Source organism: Cebus imitator, unplaced genomic scaffold, assembly GCF_001604975.1.
Source record: "Cebus imitator isolate Cc_AM_T3 unplaced genomic scaffold, Cebus_imitator-1.0 Scaffold98, whole genome shotgun sequence".
NCBI lineage: Eukaryota > Metazoa > Chordata > Mammalia > Primates > Cebidae > Cebus > Cebus imitator.
In genome coordinates this window covers 5887653-5905405 of record NW_016107413.1, presented here as the reverse complement: position 1 = coordinate 5905405, position 17753 = coordinate 5887653, and the positions used below count along the sequence as shown (strand labels likewise).

The 17753-nt window shown below is 34.9% G+C and overlaps 1 protein-coding gene across 12 annotated transcripts in view; it reads left to right on the top strand.

Moving 5' to 3' along the window:
- The window catches only part of ADAM22 (ADAM metallopeptidase domain 22), a 253225-nt gene that overhangs the window by 176336 nt on the left and 59136 nt on the right, over positions 1 to 17753 (top strand). For all 12 annotated transcript variants that reach the window (XM_017536485.1, XM_017536483.1, XM_017536480.1 and 9 more), the window contains exons 8-14: positions 2426 to 2496; positions 5391 to 5465; positions 7155 to 7226; positions 8042 to 8208; positions 9665 to 9749; positions 11332 to 11422; positions 13040 to 13091. In XM_017536485.1, coding sequence (XP_017391974.1) covers positions 2426 to 2496; positions 5391 to 5465; positions 7155 to 7226; positions 8042 to 8208; positions 9665 to 9749; positions 11332 to 11422; positions 13040 to 13091 — 613 coding nt within the window. The remainder of the gene's footprint in view (positions 1 to 2425; positions 2497 to 5390; positions 5466 to 7154; positions 7227 to 8041; positions 8209 to 9664; positions 9750 to 11331; positions 11423 to 13039; positions 13092 to 17753) is intronic.

The window sequence follows — 17753 nt, the reverse complement described above, 5'->3', positions numbered from 1 at the left end:
ACGGGGTTTCACCATGTTGACCAGGATGGTCTCAATCTCTTGACCTCGTGATCCACCCGCCTCGGCCTCCCAAAGTGCTGGGATTACAGGCGTGAGCCACCGCGCCCGGCCTTTTTTAAAGTTTTTAAGTCTCATTTTTTTTCTATTTGATTTGTGTTTAATTTACTCTTATTTTTCTGGGCTCTTAAGATAGAAGGTTAGATCACTGTTTTAAACTTTTTTTTTCCATTTCTAACATAACCACTTAAAGCTATGCATTTCCCTTCAAACACTAAGTGTCTTACCTGCATCCCTCTCATTTTGGCTTGTCATATTTTTATTTACTTTAGTCAAAACATTTTCTAAATTCTCATGTGCTTTCTTCTTTGTCCAATGGGTTATTTAAAAATGTAGAGCTTGATATCGAAATATTTGGTTATGTTTTTCAGGCATCTTTTTATTATAGATTTTAAATTTAATCGAGTTGCAATAAGAGAAAATGCTGTCATTTCATTTTCTTTAAATAAAATTTATTGGGACTTGCTTTATGGTCTAGCATATTGTCTGTCTTGGTGAATGTTTCATGTATTCTTGAAAAGGAAATATATTCTTCAGTTATTGGGTAAAGTGTTTTAAAAATGCCAAGTTAGGCCAGGCGCACTGGCTCACACCTGTAATCCCAGCACTTTGGGAGGCCAAGGTGGGCAGATCACCTGAGGTCAGGAGTTCAAGACCAGCCTGGCCTACATGGTGAAACCCCATCTCTACTAAAAATTAAAAAAAATTAGGTAGGCATGGTGGCGGTTGCCTGTAATCCCAGCGGCTCAGGAGGCTGAGGCAAGAGAGTTATTTGAACCCAGGAGTCAGAGCTTGCAGTGAGCCAAGATTGTGCCACTGCACTCCAGCCTGGGTGAGAGAGTGGGACTCTGTCTCAAAAAATAAAAAAATAAAAGTAAAAATACCCATTTAGTCAAATTGGTTAATAGTGTTAAATATTCTATATCCATATGATTTTGTTTACTTTTTTCTTTCAGGTACTGAGGGAGGATTGTTGAAATCCTTAACTGTAACTTTGAATTTGTCTATTTTTCCTTTCAGGTCTGTTACTTTTTGCTTTATGTATTTTGAAACTCTGTTATTAGGTGAAAAAACATTTAGAATAATTTTGTCTTTTTGATGAATCAGTCCATTTATAATTAGGAAATAGATCCCTTCCACATAGATACTTATTGCCCTCAAGTTACATCGTCTGATATTTAATATTTTCTTCACAGTTTTCTTGTGATTAATGTTTGTAAGGTGTATCTTCTTCCATACTTTGTATATAAAGTGCCCCTCTTGTAAACAGCATATAGTTAAGTCTTGCATTAAAAAAAATCCAGTCTGACAGTCTTTACTTTTAGGTATAACATTTAGTCTATTTAATCTAATTAGTGATATGAGATGTGTTACTTTTGTGATCTTGTTTTTCTGTTTGTCCTATTAGTTAATTTGTCCTATTAATTTTCTATTTGTCCTGTTAGTTAATTAGAACTTATTCCCTTCCTCACCAAATCCCTTATTTACTCAGGCCATAGCATTCTCACAAGCAGCATGATGGGAGAATATTTGAACATGAAATAAAAAGAGAATATTAATTTCCTTATCCTGATTTTATTATTCAGCTTCTTGATCACAGATTTCTCTGACCATGATTATCTTTCCTTTATGAACAGTATCCACAAATAATGATAATGGTTCACCGTTAGTGTTGTGTATAGCATTACTCCTATAATAAGCCTTTTCAAGTTGTTTAGTCAGCCATCAAAGTTTTAGGAAATCTTTACTCTGGGGAAAGATTTCAGCTTTCCTCTCACTTTGTAAAAAAAATTCTCCCTTATAAATAATCTAATCTTATATTCAGAGATTAATCTGTGTGTATAAACAGTTGATGTATAATCTTCACATCTGCTACCAGGAGCAGATAAAACCTGAGATTAATTTGGTTATGGGCAAAGAAGAATGTAAATTAATTGGAAAAAAGTAACTCAAAACTTTGGTGTCCTATAGTAAGTTCTTAATAAATTGTGAACTTATGAATATGTGATTATTTATTTTACTTTCTTCTCATTGCTTCTCTTCTTTATTTTGCTATTGGAAGTGAAAGTCAAGTTGGCTGTTTAGAAGATTCCTAGTAAAGAATGTAATGATATTGATTGAAGAAATATGAAAATTTCTTTGAGATAAATTAGAACAGAAATAATGTTCTAGATTTAGCAAATAATATTCATCCTTTATATGTTTATTTAATATTAATATAATACAGTTACTTAATGTTCTGTGTAATCACTAAGCACAACATTATATATTATAAAATTCATAAGAAGGAAGGACAGGTAAAACTTTGCCCTCTATTGAAGAAATCTGACAAATGCACTAAGTTAAATTAAATTTAATTTCCTTTTAGAATTTCAACAAGTAAACATTACTCCACCAAAATATATTTTGAAGCCAAGACCAAAAAGGAGTAAACGGCAGGTATGTATTCATGGTGGTGTGTTGTGATATTTTAAAACAACTGTCAGCTGCCAATCACTTGAATCTACAGGAAGTCTGTGTGAGAGGGTGAGTACTAGTTCAAGAATTTGTCAGGGTGTGATAAACCGTAGGGTGACAGATCTGAAGAAGCAGTAGAAAGGGGCCGTATTATTTCACAGATGCAAAAAGTATTCAAGATAGTGGTGATAATGTGAATCTTCATCATATTATGGGTTATGAGACTCCTGCTTGTGGCATCTCAGGTTCTTTCAACCATAGCCTTCTTTCCTTGCCCAAATATGTACCACACAGTGGAGTCCATTTGTATAGAATATATCCTTGTATTTATTTCTTGAAGATAACCCCTTAGGAATGAATCTATCAGGTTGTGAAGCCACAAAATGTTTTTGTCTCACTTGAGCAATTTTGGAGTCCAGGATATAAAATTAGGTCATGGGCTTTATGATTGTTCAACTGAATCTTGGACTGGGTAATAATAACTGTTGATACAGTGCTTTAAACCAAATGAGGTAGGTACTGTTACTCCCCTTTCACTGAAAGAAAAGTGATGGCTCTGACATGTGAAAATGACTTACTCAGAATCATGGAGCTGGTAAATAGTTTAGAAAAAATTAAGAGTTATGGCCATCAGAATCAGGATATTACTACTGTGGTGGTGTGGGCAGAGGGATAGGCATTAAAAACACAAGATGAAGGAAATAGATCTCTCTAGTAAGATCAAGAAGTTGAAGGAACCAGATACCTTCTTTTTATTACCTTGAAATAAAATATGTTTACAGACAGATTTTTATTGCAAATAATAATTGCTAAATTTTTACCTTGTGCCTGGCCCTATTATAAGAACTTTAACTATGTAAACACATTTAACCCTCATAAAAACATTAAAAGGAAGATATTATTACAGGTTAAGTATCCCTTTTCCAAAATGCTTGGTACTAAAAGTGTTGCAACAGATTTTGATTTTTTTGTAGCGGGGGAGGGAGGGTGGATTTCAGAATATTTCATTATACTTAGTGGTTCAGCATCCCCAATTCAAAAATTCAAAATCTGAAATGCTCCAATGAGGATTTCTTTGGAGTGTAATATTGGTGCCCAAAAAGTTTTTCATTTTGCAGCATTTGGGGTTTTGGATTTTTAGATGAGAGATAATCAACCTATATTATCCCCATTTTACTGATAAAGATGCCTTGAAAGCACAAGAGGATCAAGAAACTTGCCAAAAGCCACATAGGGTTACCCAGTGGTGGAGCTGGGATTCTGACCTAGGAAGTCTGGTCTCAGAGAGGTGCTTATAACCACATATACACTAAATATTGCCTCTCAGACCCATGTGTTGCATGAATTATTATTGTGACTTTTATAAATGTTATGAATGTTTATATATTATATATACATGAATAGAAGATAGAGACATATATATCTTGAGTCCCAGTTAGACAAAATAATTACCATCAGGATTTAATGTGAAACAGTATTTTTATGAATTATAGACTAAAAGAATAGGATAATATTCTTTTGACATGTGTCCTGAAGTTCATCATAAACATCTCAACGTGTAGTCATTTGGTAAGTGGACAAATCCTTAATATCTCTTTCTGAGAAAGCCATGGACCCATGGAGGTGAAGTGCTACAAAACTGTGGGCCAGTATGGCAACTCTCTGACATTAGCAAAATGTTGGGACTTGTTGAAAAGTTTACCGTATTAACTAGTCTCTCACAAGTAGCAAAGTAGTTCCTATTGCCCTAAAAACGGCCCCCTCCCTTAAAAAAAAAAAAAAAAAGACTCTTGTCATTGGGTGCACTTTAATGTTATTCTTTGGTTTCCAACCTCAGAATTATATCTATTATTCCCTATCACCTTGGTGTTATAGGAGATTTTTTTAAAAAGTTTTTAAGTTTAGGAATGCAGTTAGCAATGATAGAATCCATATGGCAGCATTTTAAAAGTTTATTTTAACTGCACCACTCAAAACAAACATACATGTGTTGATATTTAGGCTTGATTGTATACCCTTATCACAAAAATGGACCTTGGGTAAGTGATCAAAATGTTTTCTAGAAAATTTATATTGAACTGTGACATAAAGGTAAAAGTTAGCTTTACATACCTTGTTAATGATTGTATTATAGGCTAACTGTAGAGAAGAAGGAGAATGGCTGCCTTAGTGGCTCTTTCCTATACAGTCATTGGTCATGATTTTGAAGGAGGAGAAAATTTGTTGTTGAGCAGAGAAAGCTAGCTGTAATAGACAACTCAAGACTGCCTATGAGTTCTCAAAGCTATTCACACAAAGACCCCATGTCATTTGGGGATCCCCTGAACCATCCTAGATGAAGGCTCATGACTCATTCCCAATGTGGAGATTAAATAATAAAAGTGCCAATCACTCCAGTCTGTACCCTCGCAGAGATCCTCAGAAGACCTTAAATTAAATCCAAAAGAATGCTCTTCATGTGTTACTATTTTCAAGATAGATTGTTAAATGAAAATCGCTAGTTGCAGAAGGGAGTGAAATAAACAGAAGTACAAAATATAGGATATATTCACACTTAGTTTTATATGCATAAATATTTCTGGAAGGAACCAGTAACTTGCTGTATCCATTGTGGGGGAAGCAGTAAGAACTGAGTAGGTAGAGAATAGAGGTGAGAGGAAGACATTCATCTTATGCCCTTTTATAGTTTTGAAATTTTTTGAGCCATGTAAATCTATTACCAATTCAGAAACTAAGCAAATTGATGAAAAAGATTTTAAATGCTAAAGGAATAAAAAGGGAAAATTTTGTTTTGTCAGTTTCTTCCACATTTTGTAGCCTTTCACAGCCAAGTTTAGAGGTCTGAATTAGGTGCTATTTCTTTTACTGTATTACAGCTTCGTCGATATCCTCGTAATGTAGAAGAAGAAACCAAATACATCGAACTGATGATTGTGAACGATCATCTTATGGTAGGATTTGCTGTTGTTTTTAAGCCTGTTCGTGCCTAGAGTAAAACTGGTGAGTGCAAAAATATGTATAGAAAAAGCAAGAAGCCCATCAAGCTGTAATCTGGAGAAGGTATTTGTATAATAAAATATATTTGTTAGCTTGCAGCAACCTGAAATTAGGAAATATTCTTAGGTGGAAATAACTAGCGGGAATTTTTGAATTGTCAAAAGTATTTTGTGACTCATAGTATCAATCTTTGAATTTACTTGATTAGTAGAGGTACTAATAATTTGAATCTCCACTTACTAAAATGACAAGGTTTGAAAAAAATGGAAATCCCATTATATGTTGAAAAAGTGAGGCACCAATTATGTGAGATTTTAGTTTGCAAGGTACAGCTTTATCTTAACAAAAGGAAAGCAGTTTTTCTATTTCAGTCTTAATGTGCAGAAATCCTATGGAAATGCTTACAGAGCTAACCAGTGAAAATTCTTAGGATAAGAACTTGACGAAACTTTTATGTTGCTGAATCAAATTATTTCGACCCATAGTGTTTATATTCAGTTCATGGACCTGTTGCAGGCAGTATGACTACATTCGTAGCACAGCAATGAGTTATAATGATGATTGTTCCATGTAACCAGAGTTTTAAAACTAAGAAGGTTTAATGATACGTATTGTTGAACTTATCTTAATTTCCAGTACAAGTGCATTTTAATTTACTTTGAACTATTTATTTGAGGAAAAATTTGTCATTTATTTATGTATGATTAAATAAATAACTTAGATCTTAATTATTACTGTTGCTAATAATAATAATAATAACAGGATAAATCAGGATTGAGTGTTGCTTCCTTGTTCAAGCTAGGTCTAAGTTTTATCTTTCTACCTATTTGAATCCAGTGAATATTATTGTTCTCTAAGACTTTTATTAAATAAAAATAAGCTATAGCAACATACATTTTGAGCATTTTAGATAGTCACAAATTCAGATGTACAGAGACATCTGTAGACATATAACATAAGCAAAATGAACCTGGTATAAGACAGTAGAGATGAATGAGGCCTGTGGTGAAAAGAATGGTGCGTGGCCCGTCTAAGGGGAGCACCTGCCTCTCAGTGTTTGCCAGTAACTACCAAGTGGGAATGCTAATTTTAACTGAAGCCAGAAATTGGATTTTATGTGATACTTCCTGATTTTTAAAACACACTTGAGACCAAAGATGTATGTGATCCACATCTGTCCTGTATGCCACCTCATTGTAATCTTTATCTTTGAGCTTTCTTCTTGCTGAATAAGTTATGTAGAACTTTTAAATTTTTATGCTTTCAGCAATATTCACATCCATTTTTACTGTCTGTACCCCTACTTAGATTTGTATGATGTCTTACAATTCATAGATGACTTTCATGTTTTATCATTTTGAATAACAATCCCGATAAAAATAAACCTATGAAATGAATGGGTTGGATATTTTTTACTTTATCTCCCAGATGAATAAATCAAGGCCTCAGTCTTTCAAGAGCCCTGTCTCAGGCAACACAGCAGATAAAGAACTTGATCTCAATTCTGACTCTTAACATTGTTTTACAGAAAATATATTTTTTTACATTTTTAGAGCTCTTTCAATTACACCATGTTTTCTCTGATGAGATGATTATTTTCTGATCACCTTGGAAGACCTTCACTTGTTTTCTTTTGCTTTCAGTTTAAAAAACATCGGCTTTCTGTTGTACATACCAATACATATGCGAAATCTGTGGTGAACATCGCAGATTTAGTAAGTATCAACCCAATTCATTATTGCCCTAGGAGAATCTTACTTTCTGATTGCTAATAGAATGGGTAATATGGTTCATATAGTTTCACTGCTCTATGTTGTACTTCAGCCAAGGTGCTGAGTAAGTCCTGGGTAACATTGCAATAGACTTTATTGACTTTGATCTCTGGCTGGGAAGAGGAACTGGTCGAAGTTATCCATAGATACACCTGAAATTCCATCCTGTGTTTTTCACACTGTAAAAATAAAGGTTGTGTTATACCCCTACCAAAGGTATTCATAGTGACTTCTAACGATGGAGAAACAGTACAACAGTTGTACTTTTTTTAAGAGTGTCTGGTGCTGTGGCAGTGATGCAACTAAGTAATTCCACTATACCTCCATACTTCCCAAATCTTCCCTTGACAGGGCTGTCCTGGTACCTTCTTCACAAGTCTAAACAGAGCCAATCAGGTTGTATGGAAATTATTTCTTTGGAGAGTCTTCATTGCTCCATTTTTGGCTAGGGGAACTCACACATGGATGAATTCTTTTTCCAGGGTTCTAGAAAACAGATTAAGGTGGAGCCTTGAATAGGGTGCAATTATTTGTTAAAACGGGATCTTTTGTTTCTAAAATGTGCTCTGTTCTTTGGATATTACTCAGTCAACAATTTCATTCTCTGTTACTCAAGGGAAATGCATGTAAATTGGAAAGTTATCTTCCTTTAACTAAAACCCAGGAAGTTTCCATGAAAGGAGTTTTGTATTCCTGTTCATAAGCTATTTGATTTTACCACATGTACAGCTGATGTGTTCATTTTATTAATATACTAGATATATAAAGACCAACTTAAGACCAGGATAGTATTGGTTGCCATGGAAACCTGGGCGACTGACAACAAGTTTGCCATATCTGAAAATCCAATGATCACCCTGCGTGAGTTTATGAAATACAGGAGGGATTTTATCAAAGAGAAAAGTGATGCAGTTCACCTTTTTTCGTACGTAACTTATGTAATGATGTATTACTTTTTTTGATTCCATGTTAAATGCTTTATTGTGACTGAAATGTATCCGTTCTGCTACATAACACAATTAGGATTTGACATGGCAGATGGCAGATAGAGTTGGAAAAAGTTTTAAAGTATAGATCGTTTAAAATTGCAATGAAAATGAAAATGATTTAATTTTGAGTTATTTTATTATTTAATGTTTGTTTTAATTTTTCAAGATATTTAATGGATCAGAGCATTTACTGAGTAAAAATAACTGCTAATACTCTTATTTAGCATTCTTAACTGCAGATAAATTATATTCTTTAAAGCTACTGTCTTTTAAATGTTAATGTTTTCTCTGCTTTTTGTTCTAAGATGAGAGTTTAGTATTTCTGGAATTTATTTTTAATTTTTTCCTCACTCTTATGTTCTTTTTTTGATAGCATACATATTTGATGTAATAGCAAATTATATATAGTAGAATTTTTAAAAAATCTATCATCTAAAGTTAGAGCTGTTGAAGGCAGTTATAAAAGGAAGAAAAGATTTATTTTGGGATAACTTTATATATAATTTCAAATTTAGAGAAAAGTTACAATTATACTACAAGGAAATTGCATGTGCCCTCTATCCAGATTCATCAGTTATTCACATTTTCCCCATTTGTTTTATAATTTTCTTCCATTCTTCCTCCCTTCTTTCTAATCATCCATCCTTCAGTTTTTTTTTTTTTTTTTTTTTCTTCTGAACCTTTTGAAAGTAAGTTGAAGATGCTGGGCATTTATTATTAAATAGTATGTATTCTCTAAATGTGAAAAGACATTCTCTTATATAACCACATTAAATTATTAAAACCCAAAAATTTAACATCAGTACAATACTTTTATGCAATCCATAGTCTATATTCAAATTACACCAGTTGTCTCAATAATATCTTTTACAGATAATTTTCCCCATCCAAGATCCAAGCCAGGTTCACACATTGCATTTAATTATCATGTCTCTTTAGTTTCCTTTAATCTGAAAGATTTCCTTAGCTTTCCTTTGTCTATTGTGAATTTAACACTTTTGAAGAATAAAAGCCAATTATTTTGTTGACTCTTCCTCATTATGGGAATGCCTGATGTTTTCTCATTATGACATTTAAATTGTGTATTTTTGGCAGAAATACCAGAGAGGTGATCTTGTGTCTCTCAGAGTACATCATATCAACCAATTCTTTTTTAATAGATATACTTCAATTTAAGATATTTATTAATCTTGTGGGAAAACATGCCTCAGAAACCTTTTGCTTTGGTTACATGTGTAAACAATTTTTACATTCTTCCCTTACAACATGAATGAATATATTGTATAGAAATCTTATGTATATTGTGAAAATAAATGTAGTAAACTAATAATGAGAGGCGCTGTGATGTTTGAACTGTGAACAGTAAGCATTTTTCATTTCCTTTTCTAAAAGGGGGAGTCAATTTGAAAGTAGCCGGAGCGGGGCAGCTTATATTGGTGGGATTTGCTCGTTGCTGAAAGGAGGAGGCGTGAATGAAGTAGGTGTGAACATCTGTACAATGCAAAGTGGTATGATGGCTGAAAATGTTTTCCTCATACTTAAGAGATAATTTCTCAGTATTTGCACACTCCAGATGTTAGATTGCTATGTTACAAATCAGTGTGGTGTCCTGGCACAGTGGCTTATTCCTGTATCCAGCACTTTGGGAGGCTGAGGAGGACAGATTGCTTAAGCTGAGGAGTTTGCCTGGGTAACAAGGCAAAACCCCATTTATATCAAAAATACAAAAATAAGCTGGGCGTGTTAGCGTGTGTCTCTAGCCCCAGCTACTGGGGAGGCTGAGGTGGGAGGATGGCTTGAACCTGGGAGGTGGAGGTTGCATTGAGCCCAGATTGCGCCATTACACTGTAGCCTGGGCAACAGAGTGATACCCTGTCTCTAAATAAATAAATAAATAAATAAATAAATAAATAAATAAAATATGGTTACTATAAGTGACCAGAGGATCAACTCAGGAAATAGTGATATAATATATGTCAATTGTTATACGTTCATGTTATATTTAGAATAATTTCCAGATTAAGCTATTTACAGATTAAATAGAGAGAATCTTTACCTTTATCTTCATTGAAAATAAAGCCCTATTTATCACTTTGAGTGATTTTCCAGGGAATTGAATAGTTCCCTGACGCATCAGCTTGCCACCTAACAACCCAATTGGATATTTTTTCCTTAGTGTTTAACAGATTTGGGGATAAGAAAAATAGAATAGGTTTTGCAAAGGGTTCCTTTTACTTCTAAGGCACTAAACCTATTAGAGATGATTGAAAAGAAAATACTTGCATCTTTAAGAGGCTACAAATTGAAAAATACACCCTCAGTTCTTAAGTTTCTATTGAGGGGAATTTCAGGAGTACAAGTGGACACAAAGATGGACAAGTTCTAAAAAGAATTTACACATTTAATTTTATTTTGTATTATTGAAAAGACTGATTTAATTATATACCAATATTGAATTTTTTGCGAATGTCAGTGGTGAAATTTAGACTCAGATATACATTTCAAAAACCCAAAAGCTGTGATTATTTCCTGACTTCTAGTATTCCCTGTAAGACCTCATCAAACATGGGTTTTTGTTTCTTTTTTTTTTTTTGAGACGGAGTTTCGCTCTTGTTACCCAGGCTGGAGTGCAATGGCGCGATCTCGGCTCACCGCAACCTCCGCCTCTTGGGTTCAGGCAATTCTCCTGCCTCAGCCTCCTGAGTAGCTGGGATTACAGGCACATGCCACCATGCCCAGCTGAATTTTTGTATTTTTAGTAGAGACGGGGTTTCACCATGTTGACCAGGATGGTCTCGATCTCGACCTCGTGATCCACCCGCCTCGGCCTCCCAAAGTGCTGGGATTACATGCGTGAGCCACCGTGCCCGGCCGGGATTTTTGTTTCTTAATACTTTTTCCCAACTGCATATTCAGTGCTGGCTACAATGTGTTGTTTAGATTCTGCTAAAGAAATTACTTAGAAATTACTTGTTTACAGCGATATTGTGACATTTTTCTCTTATTTTTCAGTGACAATTTGGATTTACATACATTTTATTTTTCTTTTTGTTTTTCAGTTTGGGAAAACTGATTTAATGGCTGTTACACTTGCCCAGTCATTAGCCCATAATATTGGTATTATCTCAGACAAAAGAAAGTTAGCAAGTGGTAAGTTTTAGTATATGTATGGTTAATTGTATTTAAAATAGACTATTTGTAAAATATTTTGGAGGTAAAAGTTTTTGATTTTAGTTGCTTGATGAAAAGAATTTTAGTGATAGTAAATGATAAACATCCAGGGCATAAACGGTTGCTTCCCAAAGTAATACAATGGAATGTTTACATTATAGATGGAAATTTCTGCATGTATAATAAACTTTAAAGCCATGTGATAATAAATACAAGCTGAATTTAACCTTAAAAGGGACAAAATAAGCCCAGTTTGTTCATTATAAATGGTTTAGTGGAGACTTCAGGCATATAGGCTTCAGACATACTGTTTTATTATGTTTTATTTAAAACATTTCTGAACATGGCCACAGACATAGAATTTCCATATCAGGATCAGACCTGACAAAAAGCTTAGTTAATATATGCACCTAGTATAATATGCTAGGTTTGGCATCTATGAAGAATGTCTTTTTTCAGTAGGTAAAGTCATTTCACCCTGAATGGTCAAATACTGTGTATTTAGCGTAAAAATGTCATTATTTCCATTTTTATTTCATTATTTTAGTAACAAACATTAAAAATATTATTTTTATAATCTGGAATCCCAGCACTTTGGGAGACCTAGGTGGGTGGATCACCTGAGGTCAGGAGTTCAAGACCAGCCTGGCCAACATGGTGAAACCCCGGTCTCTACTAAAAATACAAATATTAGGAGGGTGTGGTGTCAGGCGCATGTATTACCAGCTACTTGGGAGGCTGCTGCAGGAGAATCACTTGAACCCGGGAGGCAGAGGTTGCAGTAATCCAAGATCACACCATTTTACTCCAGCCTGAGCAACAGAGTGGGAGTCTGTCTCAAAAATAAAATAAAATAAAATAAAATAAAATAAAATAAAATAAAATAAAAGTAAAAGTAACTGTTACCATTTATAGAGTATGGTAATCAACTGTTACCATTATAAATGATTGAGTGCTAGTATTATTTCCATTTAGATACTCATTTAATTCTCCAGATAGTTCTACAGGACACCCATTTTAGGCCCATTTTGTAGATGAAGTGACTAGATCTTAGAAGTATAATGTCTCTAAGATTACACTGATATCAAATGGCAAACTCATGTTTTGAACCCTAGTATTCTGAAGCCCTTCTGCTTAACCATTAATATATTACATCGCCTTCTACCAGAAACCTTGGTGCATGCAGAGACTTTCAAAAATGGGCAAGAAATTATAATAGTTCTCATAAAGGCCTATGAAATTGAGATACTGTCAATGGTGCCATAAAATTCTTCACTATTCCATAGGTATTTGATTGTCTTTCAATTAAGCCATTTTAAATAAAAAGTTTAAATATGGCCATTTGTTAAAATACAAGGATTTTTTGGTATTATATAATCATATATAATCAATATTATATAATTTTTATTATGTAATCAAAGCATATATTTGTTGTATATTACATTAAAAACTATTGTAAGATGAATTAGAAAGAAGGTATGACTTTTTAAAAGGTATCTTAAGGAATAAAATGGAGGTAATGATTTTAAAATAGAAAGTACTTTAATGCAACTGTGTTCACTTTATAACAAGGTTTGTGTATTAATTTTCTCTTAGGTGAATGTAAATGTGAGGACACGTGGTCCGGGTGCATAATGGGAGACACCGGGTGAGCCACTTCTATATGAAAATAGCTCAGTCATACATTCTCTGCTGTGCTGTTGTCTTGTTAGGAATATGACACTCAGTAACTTAGTGCCTGGAATCTAGCCAAAGGCATTTATGAGACATCAGAAGTAAATATTCTTAATGGTTCTGTATATAACATATTTTTGCAAAATAACCTCTTATATATAAAAAAATCTATGGAAATAAAATAATTGAAATATTACTAAAATAATAACAGCAAAACATGGTCAAAGTTTAAACTAGGACAGTAATGACGATAAGCTTGGATTCATCATCATTCAAAAGGTATGAAGAATAAAACAGTGGGCACTTGTACACCATTATGCAGCTTTTAAAAAGTAAAATACTACATTTGTGGTGAAATCTCCCTTGTGTCCTACCTTATTAATTCCCAGCCCCAGCCTAGGTAACCACCATCTGAGTTTGGTTCCTATCATTTTCAAGTCATTCTTTATATTTTTACTGTGTAGTATGTATGCATGTTGGAGTAAAACATAGCATTGGTTTGCATGTTTTCAGTTTATGTGAGAGACATCATGTTGTATGTATTCTTCTGTGACTTGCGGTTTTGTTTTTTTTTTTAATCAACATGATGTTTGTGAGGTTTATCCATCCTTTTAATATACAACTCTTGTTCATTACATGCCGTTCTCCTGCTCAGAAATGTTGTGAGTCTCTGATGTCTGAAGAACGCGGTTCCAATTCTTAACTTCAGTATTTAGATTCCCATAATCTTTCTTCATTCTCGTTTGCAATCTCCTTTTCTCCTACTATTCATGATTGGTTTGCTTACTATAATTGTACAGAAGTTTCTAGGTTTTTTGATTTGCTAGCCATAATCCTACATAGATTTTCAGCTTCTTAAAAACTTGCTCACCATAATTGTACATTAATTTCCAACTTTGTTTGATTTCCTTAGTATATTCTCTTTATCCGGAATGCCTTTCCTTTTTTTTCTCTAAGCACAATTCTAACCATCTCATATGTATTGTAATTTTATCCCCTGCATTATAATTTAATTCTATATGTACTTATACTTCCTTTCACCAATTGGTTAATACATTTTTGAGAGGCTACTTATTCTACTAACACGTTTCAGACTCGTGCCATAATCCTTTGTACACACTTGATTTTCAACAAATATTTCTTGACTGTATTTGAATTTTGAACTCACAGGATATGTATAAAAAGAAAAATAAATGATAGAGGTAATGTATACGCAAACATGTGTTTAAAATATTTTTCAAGCCAGGCGCAGTGCCTCATGCCTGTAATCCCAGCACTTTGAGGGGCTGAGACAGGCAGATCGCTTTAGCCCAGGAGTTTCTGACCAGCCTGAGCAACATGGCAAAACCCCATCTCTACAAAAAATACAAAAATTAACTAGGTGTGTGGCACACACCTGTAGTCCTAGTTACTCAGGAGGCTGAGGTGGGAGGATCACCTGATTCCAGGGAGGTTGAGGCTGCAGATGATTGTGCCACTGAATGGCAGCATGGGTGACAGAGTGAGACCCTGTCTCAAATAATAATAATAATAATAATAATAATAATAATAATAAAGAAAAATATTTCTCCCAAAATCTTTGTTTAGTAATGAGAGGAAATGATAAAAGTCCTTGTTCCATAGTTACAGTTTCAACAGTTACTAAATTTCATACTAGAGATTCTTGTCTTTTAAATCCTACATAGTGTATTTGGTTATTCTGATTATTAAAATGCTTAATAGATAATCTGCATAGCACTAAGCATAATACACAGTGAAATCAAATGGCTACCTTCAGATACGTACAACTGTGTACATTGGAATTCTTCTTACATTAAAGAGATGCAAACAAGAGAAAAGTCCTTTGTATAAAACCATGGCATATGATTCTATAATTTGATCTATGCCAAATATCACCAAACAGCAGTAATTATGGACATTTGTTCCCATGGGTACATTCCCTACCATTTCTACTTTCTGAAGTTCTATACTGCTAAATATTAGACAGCAGAGTTGAAATGAATACCTTTAGTCCTATTTAAAGGAATAAAAATTAAAATTTGAAGAATTCACTGAATACAATAGTTATATTACTCTGTGAAACAGAAGTTTTGGGTGCAGAGGCAGGGGAGAGACATGATATCTGCTTTCAGGTATTTGAAGGGCTATGCTAAGGCAGAGGAATAAGGCTTTATGTAGTTAAGAATACAGAACTGTTCAGAAGTTAGAAGTCAGATGTGGCAAAATAAAAGTAAGAGCAATCCATAAATTTTCAACTATTCATATGTTTAAAAAGCTTCCCTGTGGGGGAGTGAGTTTACTGTCACTGCCAAGTGTTGAAGAACAGACTGAGCTTCCTCCCAGCTCTGCAGTGGGCAGGAGGGTGGGCTTGGCTGTGACCCCTGATGGTGACTTTACAGAGAGGCCTTTGTAGGAATCTTAACTAGACTTCGAGTTCTAAGAATCCTACACTAAGAGTTAGTGACTTTTTACTTTGGCAATATGGAGCCAACTCAAGTTTTGACCAGTAGAATAAAGAGGGACTTTGAAAAAAGATCTATTTAAATTTGATAACTCTGGCAGAGATATGCTAGATGGATTAGAGGAAAAGGTGATAAAAACATTGACTGGGGTATAAGCATTACAAGGAAAAAAGGAAGTAATATTGTTACTGTAAAACAAGTGGCTTGGTAGGTCACTTGGTGGGTATCAACCTAATGATCGTAACCAAGAAAGATTAAGTGAAAGGGATTTTACTTTTAGAAAGTAAGTAGAATACCATGGATAGTTCCTAAAGCAGTGTGTCCCTGAGGTGGAAGCTGTCTCAGGTTCTATAAGCATAGGGCAATGAGAAATGATCTCATTAAATCTTGTAATGAGGTGGTGCTGGGAGGCATCATTGGACTGAATGTCAGAGCTCAGTCTGCTTGGATCCTGGATCCTGTCATTCAGTGTATATTTGTTTGTTTTTCATTGTTATAAATGAAAACCTGAGATTGGGTAATTTATAAGAAAACAGGTTTACTTGGCTCACAGTTTTGCAGGCTGTACAAGCATGGCACCAGCATCTGCTCAGTTTCTAGTGAGACCTCAGGAAGCTTTTACTCATGGCAGAAGGCAAGGGGAAGCAGGTGTGTTACATGGCAAGAGAGGGAACAGGGGAGAAGGGAGGTGGTGCCAGGCTCTTCTTAACAACCAGATCTCTTGTAAACTCATTACCAGCCATTTTCTCTTGGAGGATGCTAAGCCATTCATGAGAGGACTCTCTCATTAGGCCCAACTATCAACATTGGGGTCACATTTTACCATGATATTTGGAGGGGACAAGCATCCAAACTATATCATTATGTCTGCTGCTTAATTCAGTCCCTGCTTCTCGGCTGAGCATTTAGGTTCTTCCTGTGGTTGTACCATTGGTTCACCTGAGTGTGCTCAGGCTATGTGACCTGAGAGTTCATGGGAACTGAAAAACAGTTCATAATCTTATTACATAAAAGTTGAACCAGATTGGTCTGGTGCTGCAATATGTTTAAGAAACTTTCAAATGAAGAATAAAGTATCTGTCTTGTTAGGGTTTGTTACCTGAAAAAACCTGGTTCCTTTGCCTGGGGAGAACAAACAACTCTTCACAAGAATGCAGGTTTTGTCTGGCTCAGTGGCTCATGCCTATAATCCCCGCACTTTGAGAGGATCACTTGAGCCTAGGAGTTCAAGACCAACCTGAGCAACATGGGAAAACTTGGTCTGTACAAATTTAAAAATTAGCTGGACGTGGTGGCACATGCCTGTAGTCCCAGCTATACAGAGGCTGAGGTGGGAGAATTACTTGAGCCCAGTGAACTGAGATCGTACCACTTAACTCCTACCTGGGCAACAGAATGAGACCCTTGTCTCAAAAAAAAAAAAACGCAGGTTTTGATCAATGGGAGTTTTATTACTAGTCACAAGTAAAGAGGGCTCTGGGAGTATTCTCCAGACCAGTGTCTTCCTGAGGAAAAGCAGCAGGAGGATTTTATGGGAAATGGAAGGGGAGAGGGTATGTCATTGGATGTAGTGAAGGGTCCCAGGGGTGCAGACACAGGTAGTGAATCATTATGCCAGCACATAGGCTTCAAGTTATGGTAGTGAAGCTGTAGTTCCTCCTGTGGTGGAGACTTTAGCATGGTAATGAGGAAAGTTTACTTGAACATCTATAAATTGCCAGGGTTTGTCAGGAGCTGTTTCCAGCTGACTAGGTGACCCCACATTCCACACAAAGTTTGGGAAAAAGCAGGCTGCAAGGCAGGAGGCTGTAAAACAGGCTGATGGCTCAAGTTGATTAAATTCTTACAGTCTCTGGAAACCCTCCTTGTCTGCTTCTAGGAAGTATAGGTGAAGGAAGTAAAGTAGTTCAAACAGCTTAAACCCAAGACAGCTTTATTTGGAGAGTTTGGCAGGAAGCACTTTAAAAGTGAGTTTAGAGTAAATAATTATTTATGAATTCCATTAATTGATAATGAAGTATTAACTACTGAGCTTAGAAGAAGTAAGGATATAAATGGACAGTTTTTGCATGATGCTGGGAGACTATATAAAAACTACTAATTCTTATCTTAATTTTTCCCCTTTTTATCAAAGCTCAGTGTAAAACAATGTTTTAAACATATAGAAAATAAAA